General features: G+C 40.9%; 1 protein-coding gene across 5 annotated transcripts in view; it reads left to right on the top strand.

Annotated features, from left to right (window-relative positions):
• DENND1A (DENN domain containing 1A) overlaps positions 1 to 14743 on the top strand; it is a 1150393-nt gene that overhangs the window by 652645 nt on the left and 483005 nt on the right. For all 5 annotated transcript variants that reach the window (XM_030207362.1, XM_030207365.1, XM_030207363.1 and 2 more), the window contains exon 12: positions 12732 to 12833. In XM_030207362.1, the coding sequence (XP_030063222.1) occupies positions 12732 to 12833 (102 nt within the window). The remainder of the gene's footprint in view (positions 1 to 12731; positions 12834 to 14743) is intronic.

Genomic DNA, 14743 nt, shown 5'->3' with positions numbered 1-14743 from the left:
CTTTCAGGACTTCTGGTCATCTGTTTGTTTTGCTATCCGGTTCTCGCAGAGGGTCTCCAGCGTCTAAAGCCACTATTGCCCGCTGGCTCAAAGAAACTATCTTTTCAGCTTATCTGCTGGCCGGCAGGGTTCCGCCTGTAGCCTTTAAGGCACATTCTACTAGAGCGATTTCTTCCTCTTGGGCTGCAACTGGAGCACTCTCTCTTCAAAAGATATGCAGTGCAGCAACATGGGCTTCTAAGTTCTCCTTTGCCCGACATTACAGGCTGGATGTGGCTGCCAGGAGGGATGCGCGTTTTGGTGCACAAGTGCTAGCGCGTGGTGTGGCTTGTTCCCACCCTATCTAGGGATTGCTTTGTTACATCCCATACGTAATGTCTTCATCTGCTTGATGACAAGGAAGGGAAAATTAGGTTCTTACCTTGGTAATTTTCTTTCCTTTAGTCATAGCAGATGAAGCCATGAGCCCTCCCTGTATGATTGTCTGTGTGCTGTGAATCTGTTTTCAGGTTCTGTTCTAATTTCCTGAAGTTCCTTCCTTGGGAGAAAGTTGGAAAACAATCTTCAGGATTCATGTTCAGTTTAAATTTAGGAGGATGTGTTCATTCCCTCCAGCATGTTTTTTCTTTGAGGATGTGTTGATTCTCTCCAGGAGGCGCGTGTGTTCCCCTCCAGTTCTATAAATAGGAGGATGAGTTCATTCCCTCCAGTGTGTTGGGAGGATATGTGATTCCCTCCAGGAGGCGCGGGTGTTCCCCTCCACTTATACAATAAGGAGGATGAGTTTATTCCCTCCAGGAGGATGTGCATTCCCTCCTTTATGAGTTCATGCCCTTGTGATGGGCCATCGTTCGCTGTGAGGAAAGCTCTTGTGATTCCCATTGCGGTTTGCCATACTGCTTTGGAAGCTTCAAATACTGAAGAGGCAGTGGAGCTAGCTGGCCAAGAGGGCACTGTGAAAGTTTGAGTGCTCTCTATCTCCCCTGCTGGTTGATGGACATAACCCATACGTAATGGCTTCATCTGCTATGACTAAAGGAAAGAAAATTACCAAGGTAAGAACCTAATTTTCCCATTTCAGTCTTCAGGTACAGTGGGTGATTTTGATGACATTTTTCTGATCACTAACAGCAGATCAGCAATTTCATGTTTGTGTTCTTTCTAGGGTGCATACGATGATTTACTACTCTTTAATTTGTTGATTTGGCTCGGTATGTCTTCCAGGTTCACTGAGATCTCTTTCGGTTCCTCTACATCGTCACCCTTGAAACCATTTCTGATACAGGTAAATCTGTACTCCAAATAGCCAGGAAAAGTGAAAGTCTAATGATATAAGGTTAATGGGAGGAAAAAGCCTCAAGGAGCTCTTTATCAACGGATCTACAGAGCTTCTGCTGATCCTATAGGACCTATCTGTTGGTCTCAAAAGGATTTATTCCTTATCATAGGCAAAAAAAACTTCCCAATACCTTAAATTTTGACTGATAGGAAAAACTCACTTCTAATCCATATCAAAACAATGAATATTATTACACAAATAATGGCGCTGGTTGCTGCTAAGCTCTATTGGTGTCAAAGCCCCAAGACTATAGGAGATTACTTTTACAGAAAGTACAAAAGTGGATTTTCCAGCTTGATACCCTGGAGCCGAATGGGTTAAATTCATGCATCGAATGGAGCCATTTTCTTTTTCTCCTATTGGTCTCTGCAGCCCCTGGCGTCTGACATCATGGAAACGGGATTTAAACTGCCATTTTCAGTGTAGCTCGGAAGATCTTACAAGAGTCTGGTATCCTCTTGGTAGATCTTTTTGCCACTCACCTCAACAAGAAAGTCTCTCATTTCTGCTCCAAACGTGGATCACACAGCGGAGTACTGCTACTATTACTCATTTCTGTAGCGCTTCTAGGTGTATGCAGTTCTGTACACATTATATTCAGGTACTTTTCTCCAGGCCCTAGTGGCTTATCCACCTGACACTAAGTTTTTCAGAAGCAAGTGGTCTTACACATGCATCCTAAGTTCTTCTTATAGTGGTGGTGGATTTCCATCTTAACCAGTCGAATGTTTACCACCAACATTTTTCCCAGAGCCATATTCCCATCTTGGTGAAAGCGCACTGCATATTTTGGACTGCAGGAGAGTCTTGGCCTTCTATCTAGAGTGGAGTAAAGGCCATAGAAAGTCAACTCAGCACACAAATAGGATGGGGCTTCCATTGGCAAACATACACTCTTGAATTGGCTAGCAGACTGTATTTCCTTTAGCCTAGGCTGGGCTGACTCGGGGGCATCATGTCATGGCTCATGACATCAGAGCTGTGGCTGAATCTGTAGTCCACAATATTGGCCTCCATAGAAAAAATTTGTAGAGCTCCAGGGCTCCTGATGTGACAACCCATTTATCTCTGTTTCAGGCTACTTAAAAAAATAAATAAAAATAAATAAGGGCTGATGTGTTCATTGCCATGTTCCTTGGTCATGCCTGTTGCAGGCCTGATTGTTATTTCTATGTTTGATTGAGGCATCCTGTAGGTAAGGATTCCTAAGATTATGACTATCTACATCCTGCTTGCCCTTTGAAAACAAACAGTGACTTACCTGTAGCAGGTGTTCTCTGAGGGCAGCAGGATAGATATTCTTACCCACTTTCTTCGCTTTAGAATTGAATTGTAAAAGTTGTCCATAATAGACAGACCCGGACCTGTGTGATGACAACAGGCAGGAAGGCACACGTGTTCATGGTGTACTGCTCCCAAAAGCTTTGAGAAAGTACACTAGAGAACATTTTCTATTTGGGCTCTAAGAGTAAGAATATTCAGCCTTACTGTCCTTGGAGAACACCTACTATGGGTAAGTAACTTTATTTTATCTTACGTTACTTTCATATCTTGTAAATTTGACTTTTCCTGTGCCCACCCTCCTGACTGTCTTCCCTACCTCTTTCCACAAGCATCCTCTCTCCTCCTCCTTTCCCCTTTTCTCAGCACGTGGCCTTGCTTCTAGCCTGCTTCTTGTTCTCTGCTTCTTACTCCCTCCTATCCTCTCTTCCCCCCACCAACTTTGAATCTTGATGCATCCAGCGTTACTTCTACACTACCGACCTCATCAGCAGATGTTCAAGGGCCTGATGTTTACACTGCCATTTGTTGTAAAACACACACACAACTTATAGTCTGCTATTATCAAGTGTAGTTCAAAGCGGATAATAATAAGAGAACTGGACCAAACATTTGGAGCATACATTGAATTAACAACAGAATTATAACTAATTCACTGTATTTAAAATATGTTTCCTAGAAAGATAGGTTTTAAGCATCTTCTTAAAACTAACTAAACTAGACAAGGCTTTAATCCCATTTGGAAGGTGTGACCAAAAAGCTGCTGCTTGATACATAAAGGTCATCTGAAATAATTTCCAGTAGTGAACACCTTTAGGGCTGGGAAATGTTAAAAAAATTAGAATGTCATATAAGATACATTCTTGCATGTACCGGCCTGCATATTAATGTCACCATATAACCTGGTATATCTCCATACAATATTTTAAAAACTAGACTACCTAATTTAAACATAATCTAGCCCTCAACTGGAAGCCAATAAGTCATTACATAGAATGGAGTAACATATGAAGAAGCTTTTTGTGAGAAGACCAAATGGATGGCAGTATTTTGTATAGTTTGCAACAGTTTTAGAAGATTCTTAGCCACCCCCAAGTAAATTGTATTGCAATAATCTAGTTTACATAAAGTTAAAGACTGAACTATCTTTGAAACTGTTCACGATGAATATATTTTCTAATTCTTCTCAATTTCTGCATTACCCTAAAACAACTCTTTGTCAAATGACTTATTTGTTCAATCATGGTCATCTTACAATCAATGTTAACCCCCCCCCCCCCAAATCATAATTGAACTTTCTATTGTGTATGTAGTATTATTCACTATAAATGTGAACTCACCATCAACCTCAACATCTTTCCCAATCATTACCCATCCAAGCACCAATAAAAGACATACATCTTGTAACTTCTGGTAATAAATCCACTGATTTAGATCTAATTGGAAACGGTATTGTAATACCATCAGCATATATATAAGCTTGATAACCAAGCTTTTCCAGTGAATATCCTAAAGTTGATAGCATATTAAATAGAGAGGCGACAGAGAGGAGCCCTGAGGCACCCCAGAACCAGGCAACACCTATCTAAAAGCTCACTCTGCATCTTAACGAAATAGGATCTTTGAGAAAGAAAGCCCCTAAACCAATTCAGGACTCTGCCCGATATTTCAGTACTGTCTAATTTCTGTAAAAGAACACGAACACTAGATCGAATGTGCTTGACAGGTCCAGTTGCATTAAGAAAGCCAGATCACCAAAGCTAATAAGTTGTTTAAGTTGAGAAAATAAGGTACATAATGTTTCTGTACTATGTTAAGCTTGGAAGCCTGATTGAGATGTAAGGATATATTAGAAGAATAAACTCCTAATATTTATTCAAAGGTACTTGGCTGACAGAACACTACTAAATAGCAATTATTCTGGACACGTTTCTAGGGGAAGCGTACCTCTTTTAGTCCTAAGATTCTTCTGTCTAGCTGTACCAATGAAAGGAACAATCTCACAGGTACAATATATTATTATTTATTAGGAATAGAAAAATTATAGTTATATATGTGGCAAATTGCAACACAAGATTACAAAAATAGCTTGTACCAAAAACAGAGTATCACCAAAATATATACAAAGATATATGATTATCCAAACGGACTATCTAAATGAGTGATCACACGATAATTACAATACTGATATCCTACAGATTATGAAAACTTACACCACTAACCTGACTTGTGCAAAACACTTAGCAGCTAATGATTCACTGACCACCAATCCTGACAACCAATCTATCACAGATAAAATCGTGGACTAACTAAACCCTGACCATAGGTAGTATATCCAGTTATCTCACCTTGCCATCTGGCAGACTTTCAATGGTAAAGAAGCGGATTCCTCCTCGGAGACTCAAGCTGAAGCCTCCAGCAAGTCTCAGTCCAGGAATAAAGTCCAAGGTCTGTATTCTGGATACAGATGGCACAGTCTTTTGGGTGAGGCTGTGTATTGTAGCTGAGTTAACCTGGTCAGTTTGTTACAAGGTACACAGTTCACTGGTGTAGGAAATCAGTCTCTCTCTCTCTCTCTCAGAGCCTTCTATCCTCCAGTAAGTTTTCTGGTCTTCTCCTTCTCTCCTCTTTCCCAATGTTGGCATCTGTCTGGGTCAGATGATACTTTTTGACCAATCATAACTGGCGTAATTGTGACCAGCAGAATTCATGATCATGAAAAGAGCTTTGCTATTAGCAAAGAAACTCTTATCAGACGGCAGCAAACCTCCATGATGGATCCCATACTCCTGGAGCCATCTGTGTCTCTTTCCTCCGTTCTTCCCAGGAGATAACTGGATGCTAATTTGCAGTAAACAGTATGTCCTTGGATGAAGTCATCTTGGTATGCCCAGCAGTAATTTTCCTTTTGTGAAAAGCTGGTTTCTGATGGTACAGATGTATTCAGGCCACAGGCTGTAGAATCCATATTGATTATAAAAGCATGGTTCAGGTTTGTTTAGGCCCCAGACCAGCAAAGGTGAGATAGCAGGTAAATACTTCTGCAGAAATATGTAAAACATTAAATTGATCTAGATAATCTGCTGAATGTTTGGTAACTAGACTTTCCAAACTCTTGACAAAATATGGAATTGAGGCCACTGGTTTGTAGTTGGTAACGTCCGATGCTGGAATTGTTAAATTTTTCCTTATCGAAGGATAACAATCTTTATTTATTTATTTATTTATTGCATTTGTATCCCACATTTTCCCACCTATTTGCGGGCTCAGTGTGGCTTACAATACATTGTGAATGATGGAAATACAATTTGTTACAGTACGATTATGGGTTACATTGTGAAGAGTTATGGGAAGACAAAATCAAAGTCAAAATATCATATGGGAATAGAACAAAGGAAAGTAGCAATGGGGAATTGATAGGGCCATAAAACAATGGCAAAAGAGTGTTAGGGTGTAACAGTATTATCTGTGGATAGAGTTTTAAGTGTGGTGAAAATACGGGGGAAGAGAATTCAGAAGAGAGTGTATTGATGCGTTTTTATTAGTGTGTCTGGACATCATGTGTTTTGATCCTTGCAGTAGATTTTCTCAAATAGATGTGTCTTTAGTAGTTTGCGGAAGTCGGTTAGTTCGTAGATTGTTTTCAGGTTGCGTGGTAGTATATTCCAGAATTGCGTGCTCATGTATGAGAAGGTTGATGCGTGCAGTACTTTGTATTTTATGCCTTTGCACTTAGGGAAGTGGAGGTTGAGGAAAGTTCGGGATGATCTTTTAGCGTTTCTGGGTGGCAGGTCTATTAGATCAGACATGTAAGCAGGGGCTTCACCGTGAATGATTTTGTGGACTAAGGTGCATACTTTGAAAGTGATAGGTTCCTTGAGTGGGAGCCAGTGTAGTTTCTCACGTAAGGGTTTTGCACTTTCGTATTTCGGTTTTCCGAAGATGAGTCTGGCTGCTGTGTTCTGGGCTGTTTGAAATTTCCTCAGTATTTGTTCTTTGCAGCCTGCTTATATTGAGTTGCAGTAGTCCAGATGACTGAGTACTAGTGATTGCACTAGGCTGCGGAAGACAGATCTTGGAAAGAATGGTTTTATTCTTTTCAGTTTCCACATGGAGTAGAACATCTTTTTGGTTGTGTTGTTCACGTGAGTTTCAAGTGTTAGGTGGCGGTCAATAGTGACTCCAAGGATTTTTAAAGTTTCTGAGACTGGCAGATTTAGTTTAGGTGTGTTGATAGCGGTAAATTTATTCGTGTTGTATTGGGAGGTAAGTATGAGGCATTGAGTTTTTTCTGCGTTCAGTTTCAATCGGAATGAATCTGCCCAGGTGTTCATGATGTGTAGACTTTGGTTGATTTCGTTGGAGATTTCATTGATGTCTTTTTTGAAAGGAATATATATCGTTACATCGTCGGCGTATATGTATGGGTTGAAGTTGTGGTTTGATAGAAGTTTTGCTAAGGGAATCATCATTAGGTTGAAAATGGTTGGCAAGAGGGGGGATCCCTGTGGTACTCCACACTCAGGTGTCCATGCAGCGGATGTAGTTGAATTTGATGTGACCTGATATGAGCGCAAGGTCAAGAACCCCTTGAACCAGTTTAGGACATTGCCTCCGATGCCAAAATATTCAAGAATGTTTAGTAGGATTCCGTGATCAACCATATCAAAGGCACTTGACATGTCAAATTGTAAGAGGAGTATATTGGTGCCGGTTGCAATCATTTGTTTAAATTTTGTCACTAGGGTAATTAATACTGTTTCTGTGCTGTGATTTGACCGGAATCCTGATTGGGCATCATGTAATATGGAGAACTTGTTGAGATAGTTTGTGAGTTGTTTAGTTACCATCCCTTCGGTTATTTTGGTTATTAGTGGTATAGATGCTACTCGCTTGCGTTTTTCTTTGTATCTTTGGGTATTGGGGTGATTAAAATTTTTCCTTTTTCTTTTGGGAAGAGTCCGTTTTGTAGCTTGAAGTTCACGTGGTTCGTTAGGTCTGTTATAAATTGTTGAGGAGCTGATTTCATGAGGTTGTTTGGGCAGATATCTAATTTGCATTGGGATTTGGCGAATCTTTTGAGCATTTTAGAGATGAGGTCCTCTGACAGTAATTCGAATTCAGTCCAGATCCTGTCTGCTGGATATATTCCGTCTTCTGGATCTAGACAGTTTAGGAGTGTTTCGTATTCAATAGGGCTGGTGGGTATTTTAAGTCGTAATTGTATGATTTTCTCCTTGAAGTATTTCGCGAGGTCGTCAACCCCTGGTGTACCTTTGCTGTTATTCATAACTGGTGTGGTGTCTAGCAATTTATTTACAAGGTAGAAGAGTTTGTGTGTGTCTTTGTATTTTGGTCCAATCATTGTTTTATAATGTAGTCTTTTGGTTTGTTTAATGGTATATTTGTATTTCCTCTGAAGTGATTTCCAGGCATTCAGTGTGTGTTCATCTTTCTTTTTGTTCCATGCGCGTTCCAGTTTTCTGACTTGTGTTTTGAGTTCTTTCAGCTCTTCGGTGAACCATGGATTATATTTTTTCCTATGTGATGTTCTGGTTTGGATTGGGGCAATTGTGTCTAATGTTATCTTACATATGTCATCCCATTCTTGGAGGAATTGAATGGTGTCTGTATTTGTTGACCATTCGTTTTGGTAGACCTGTTGCCAGAATGTTGTGGGGTCTATTTTTCCTCTGGTGGTGTATGTTGTTCGTTCATGTTTGTTGACTGCATTTCTGTGTATTTTTCGCCAGTGGAGGGAGACATATGCTTTATGGTGGTCTGTCCATGGTGTGGGTGTCCATCTTGTTTCTGTAAGTAGGAGAGTTGAGTCTGGGTCGAATTTGTGTGTAATGATGTCTAGTGTGTGTCCTTTTTCGTGTGTTGGTTGATTATTAGGTGCGTGTAGGTCCCCAAGTTTTAAGAATTCTTTGCATTCTTAGGTGCCTGTTGAGGTGTCGTCCTCAAGGTTTAGGTTGATATCTCTTACTATGAGGATGTTTGAGGCGGAGACGCATGTGTTGGAGATGAAGTCCATGAGTTGCGTTTGGGAGTCTTTCCATTTTCCTGGTGGCCTGTAGAATAGGATTGTGTTGAGATGTCCTTGTAGGTTCGGATGAGTGATTCTTGTTGAGGCAATTTCGAGTTGTGGTGAGGTGGATTCGCCAGTGGTTGTTATGGTGAACTCAGTTTTGTAAATTATGGCTATTCCGCCTCCTCTTTTTCCATTTCTTGCCCAATGGGTGATTTTGTATTCTGGTGGGCATGTTTCTATGATGGCGGGGTCTGTGGGGCCGTGGAACCATGTTTCTGTGATGAACAGAAGGTCTAAATTCTCTGTGGTAGTCCAGTCTAGTATGTCTACTGAGTTGCTTACTGCTGATCTAGCATTGATGTATCCTATTCGGATTGAACGGTATGGTTCTGTAGGGAGGTTAGGTGTGTTTATTTTTATTAGTTGTCTGTTTCCTCTGTGGTTGAATTTGTCGTTGTTATTTTTCCTTTTTTCTTCTTTGTGTTGGTGGTGTTCGTATTTGGAGATTTTATCTTTTGGTTGGTTGTTGTATTTTTGGTCTGGTGGATTGTTAATAGGTTGTACGTAGAGTTGGTGGATTGTGGTTGGGTTGTTGTTGATGTTGGGTGTGGTCTTTGCGTAGTAGATTATGGGGATGAGGTAGATTATTATCAGTAGCTTATTAGTGTTCATGTTGGATTTTTGTGGGTGGGGTTCGTAGGAGTGTTGGTATTGTTGGTGATATTGGTAGTTTGTGGGTAGTGTTCGTGAGAGAGTTGGGCAGTGTTGGTGATATCAGTAATGCATCGACAGTCTTAACAATTGGTCCATAACAGTAATTTGATCAATAGAGTATGGCATTGCTTAGTACTAGCCGTGTTTAACCTTAACATGTGTTTGAAGGTAGTAATGCAATTAAAACATTTTTGCTAGCATTTAAGTATTAGTGTATCAGTCAGTTGTAATACATGCTCTTAAAGCATATAGAAGTAGGGCAACTGGAAGCAAGGCTTAGAATCAAAGCAATATGAGAGGTTTTTAGCATGTTTTTGAAGGCAGTGATGCAAATGCAAGCATGTAAAGTCATCGGCAGCTTAGCAACAGCATCAGTTCTTATCAGGTCTTCAGTGCACACAAACGAAGCAGAACACAAAAAAAAAAAAAAATTGTAATACAGGCACTTAGTAAGGCAGCTAGAAGCAAAGCTTAGAGCAATTATGAGAGGCTTTTAGCATGTGTTTGAAGGCAGTATTGCTAAAGCAAGCATGCAAGTTCACAGGCAGCCAAGCTGCTGCAACAGCTCTTATCAGGTCTCCATGCATACAGTGGGGGAAATAAGTATTTGATCCCTTGCTGATTTTGTAAGTTTGCCCACTGACAAAGACATGAGCAGCCCATAATTGAAGGGTAGGTTATTGGTAACAGTGAGAGATAGCACATCACAAATTAAATCCGGAAAATCACATTGTGGAAAGTATATGAATTTATTTGCATTCTGCAGAGGGAAATAAGTATTTAATCCCTCTGGCAAACAAGACCTAATACTTGGTGGCAAAACCCTTGTTGGCAAGCACAGCGGTCAGACGTCTTCTGTAGTTGATGATGAGGTTTGCACACATGTCAGGAGGAATTTTGGTCCACTCCTCTTTGCAGATCATCTCTAAATCATTAAGAGTTCTGGGCTGTCGCTTGGCAACTCGCAGCTTCAGCTCCCTCCATAAGTTTTCAATGGGATTAAGGTCTGGTGACTGGCTAGGCCACTCCATGACCCTAATGTGCTTCTTCCTGAGCCACTCCTTTGTTGCCTTGGCTGTATGTTTTGGGTCATTGTCGTGCTGGAAGACCCAGCCACGACCCATTTTTAAGGCCCTGGCGGAGGGAAGGATGTTGTCACTCAGAATTGTACGGTACATGGCCCCATCCATTCTCCCATTGATGCAGTGAAGTAGTCCTGTGCCCTTAGCAGAGAAACACCCCCAAAACATAACATTTCCACCTCCATGCTTGACAGTGGGGACGGTGTTCTTTGGGTCATAGGCAGCATTTCTCTTCCTCCAAACACGGCGAGTTGAGTTCATGCCAAAGAGCTCAATTTTTGTCTCATCTGACCACAGCACCTTCTCCCAATCACTCTCGGCATCATCCAGGTGAACACTGGCAAACTTCAGACGGGCCGTCACATGTGCCTTCCGGAGCAGGGGGACCTTGCGGGCACTGCAGGATTGCAATCCGTTATGTCGTAATGTGTTACCAATGGTTTTCGTGGTGACAGTGGTCCCAGCTGCCTTGAGATCATTGACAAGTTCCCCCCTTGTAGTTGTAGGCTGATTTCTAACCTTCCTCATGATCAAGGATACCCCACGAGGTGAGATTTTGCGTGGAGCCCCAGATCTTTGTCGATTGACAGTCATTTTGTACTTCTTCCATTTTCTTACTATGGCACCAACAGTTGTCTCCTTCTCGCCCAGCGTCTTACTGATGGTTTTGTAGCCCATTCCAGCCTTGTGCAGGTGTATGATCTTGTCCCTGACATCCTTAGACAGCTCCTTGCTCTTGGCCATTTTGTAGAGGTTAGAGTCTGACTGATTCACTGAATCTGTGGACAGGTGTCTTTCATACAGGTGACCATTGCCGACAGCTGTCTGTCATGCAGGTAACGAGTTGATTTGGAGCATCTACCTGGTCTGTAGGGGCCAGATCTCTTACTGGTTGGTGGGGGATCAAATACTTATTTCCCTCTGCAGAATGCAAATAAATTCATATACTTTCCACAATGTGATTTTCCGGATTTAATTTGTGATGTGCTATCTCTCACTGTTACCAATAACCTACCCTTCAATTATGGGCTGCTCATGTCTTTGTCAGTGGGCAAACTTACAAAATCAGCAAGGGATCAAATACTTATTTCCCCCACTGTACAAACGAGGTAGAGGAAATAAAAATAAAACAGTGAAATACGACGACGAGCAGGCAGAATCGCAAGTTGCCTAGGCTAAAGGCTAGGGTTTTCATTGGATTTCTCCATTTCATCTTACACTGCTTGGAAGCCTCTCCAGGTCCAGGCTACTCTTAGAATGGGGAACGGTGCTCCAGGTAGGGTTTTTTTTTTTTTTTCACCCGGGCTCCAGCTTCTTCCCGGGTCCGTGCACACCTGGTTAGAGTGGGCTCCAGCGCTTCAGTGATCGGCACCGGTTCTCCCAGGCAGGCCACGATGTAGATCGCAGTGTTGGGTGGATGGAGCGGCTACGGATGTCCGCTCGGAGCCGCGCAGCGGTCTCGATTCCCCCCAGTGTCCGCCGCAGTCAGCGTCGCGGATCTTCTCTCGGCCCGGGGGAGTCCAACTCCAGTTCCGTCTCGCGGTTCAGGTGACGCGGTGGTTTCAGATGGGGTGTCTGTGGATTCGGCCCTTTCCGGGCTTCTACTTACTCAGGTGATCTTGGGTCTCCGATCAGGCAATCGTCCGTTGTTCCCCAGTCGGCTCTACGGGATGTGCAGCGTGAGTCAGCAGCGCTTGGCCAAATTCAATGGAAAATTCACTCTACATCAAAATAATACTCAAGCCAAGACATCAGGCTACTTTGAAAACTAATTGATGCCAGCACATGAGTATGCTGATCTTTTACATGAGTTTCTGCACCACAGTACATGAGTTTCTGCACACGTGTGCAATAGGCAACAAAAACAAAACAAAAACTTAGTTGATAACTTGTAACTGGGGTTCTTTATAGACTGGATATTAGCCGCATAGTTTGGTGGTGGTTGAAACAGTTTGGTAACATCACCCACTTGTCTGGCTCATCATTCTGCTTATCTGTAGAGAACATTGTTATATTTTGGTAGTGTAATAGAAAGTCCCAGACTATGGCACTCAAAGAAGAAATTGACAAGTTAATTGGATGGCAAGACAGCAGGTTAAAAATTAAACCTACAGTACTGTATGTGCAGCATTAAAATTTAGAAATATATCTATTTTCAGTGTGCATTTTAATGTCTTGAGTATGGTAAGTTCCTTAATTCAGTTTTTACAGTGGGTTTTGAGTGTGGAATCCATTGTTCTACAGTATTGAAACTAATTCTTAAATATCTGCTTGTTTTCAGAAAGTAAAAACTATGAACCTTGATGATGTGGTAATTCTGAATGTGGATACCAATACATTGGAAACACCTTTTGATGACCTTCAGAACCTTCCTAATGATGTGGTTAGTAAAACTGCTCTGTTCCTTTGCATGGAATTATATTTGGAAAGTCTTTGATTCATCTGCTTACTTTCTGCCTAATGTATTCAACAATTGCAATGGAATAATGCTCAATTGTGAGCCAGTACTTTTTACTGCTAGTTTAAAGAGAGGTACTAATGCTAGAATAACTTAATTTTGAAAGCAGGTTCTCCCTTTCAAAATGTATTATGAGGTACATATGGTTTTATATGTGTAATCTTGTTTCTTCCCTTGGGCTTTGGTTGTACACTGGTACTTAATGTTTTCATTTAATTTCAGGCTTCCCTTCCCCCTCCCAATAATTGAATGGTGCTGTGTGCTAAATGGTTTTCATTTGGTAGGAGAAGACAGCTTCAATTTGTGTTGCACTATTGATGCCACCTGCTACTGGAGTATTCTTAATTAAGCAGATCAAAAAGAGCAGGCTGAGGTGATAGGGCAGGACCAGGAAAGGCATCCATAAACTGTGATCTGTGTTGGATTGTTGTATAGAAGATTTCAGATAGAGATTTTTTCCCCTTCAAGTAATTTGCTATTTTGCATGTTTTGTAAAGGTAGAGTGGATTTTTAGACTTGTTTAAAGGTCCATCCTAATAGTTGCTCTAATGTACAGTAAACTATAGGACTGTCTCTAAACATGCAAAAGCTACATGAAGTTCAGTGGAATGGCAATATGTCTTGCTCTCAGAGTAATTTCCCCATTGTTATTGCCGTATGTATCTTTTAAATGGTACCCATACCAAGGTATATTGTGCCTTTCAATATCTTTTTCTTGCATATGTTTGAAGCATAACTCTTTTTTATGATCAAATATTCTTAATGCAGAGCAGGATTACAGTTCACATACAAGTAGTAGTCTGACATTTTCCGAATATATTCCCAATGAACTTCTGTTGCAGTAATGACATTTCTTCAAAATATCATACTACAGAGAGTTGATGAAAGCATGTGATGTGGATGTGTTCCCTTATTATTGCATTAGAAAGAGTTTTATATACTGTAAATTGAGACGTTTTACAGTCAATACAAACTAAACGGTTGAGTTTGTTTGAAATTATGTAAAAGAGCTAAACCATGTTCTTCAGTAAAGATTTTGAAAAGGTTGTAGAGACAGCTTCAGATGTACTTGTTGTTTAATGTCCATTTCTTTATTTTGTTACCTATTTTACAGCAGAAACTCGTTCTTCATTAGTGGGAATCATAATTTTGCCGCCTAGAGGACCTCCTTATGTTGTATATGCTGTGCTGATTGTGTTCCAGGTCTCCAACCCCGGAACCTTTAAAACTGCAACAAATTGCTTTCTTTTTCACAATGTAACTGGAGCGGAAAATAGAGGCTGTTGGCCTTCACCCAGTACCTTTTTTTCTTTAGATGGGCAATTAATATGCTGCCCTTCTAGTACAAGCCAATCAAAGTGGTTTTCAATTTCTGTCCAGCATTTATCATAATTGAAAAGACACATATAAAACAGTCTAAAACTAACCATTAAGCACATATACAACACAAGTCAAAAAAGCCCATAGGTGACAGAATATATTTTATTTATTTATTTATTTATTTATTTAGATTTTGCTAACACCTTTTTCAGTAGTAGCTCAAGGTGAGTTACATTCAGATACTCTGGATATTTCTCTGTCCCAGGAGGGCTCACAATCTAAGTTTGTACCTGAGGCAATGGAGGGTTAAGTGACTTGCCCAAGATCACAAGGAGCAGCAGTGGGATTTGAACTGGCCACCTCTGGATTGCAAGACTGGTACTCTAACCACTAGAATATATAGCAATCTAAACTAATTACCGAACACATAATACTTGACAAAGAAATTAGACAATTTGGGATTCAAGATACATACCCTACAGTTTGGTGTTTTCCAGACCGATGGCTGTTCAGAA

This window comes from Microcaecilia unicolor, chromosome 6 (genome assembly GCF_901765095.1).
Source record: "Microcaecilia unicolor chromosome 6, aMicUni1.1, whole genome shotgun sequence".
Taxonomy (NCBI): Eukaryota; Metazoa; Chordata; class Amphibia; order Gymnophiona; family Siphonopidae; genus Microcaecilia; species Microcaecilia unicolor.
This window is presented reverse-complemented; position numbering and strand designations above follow the sequence as displayed.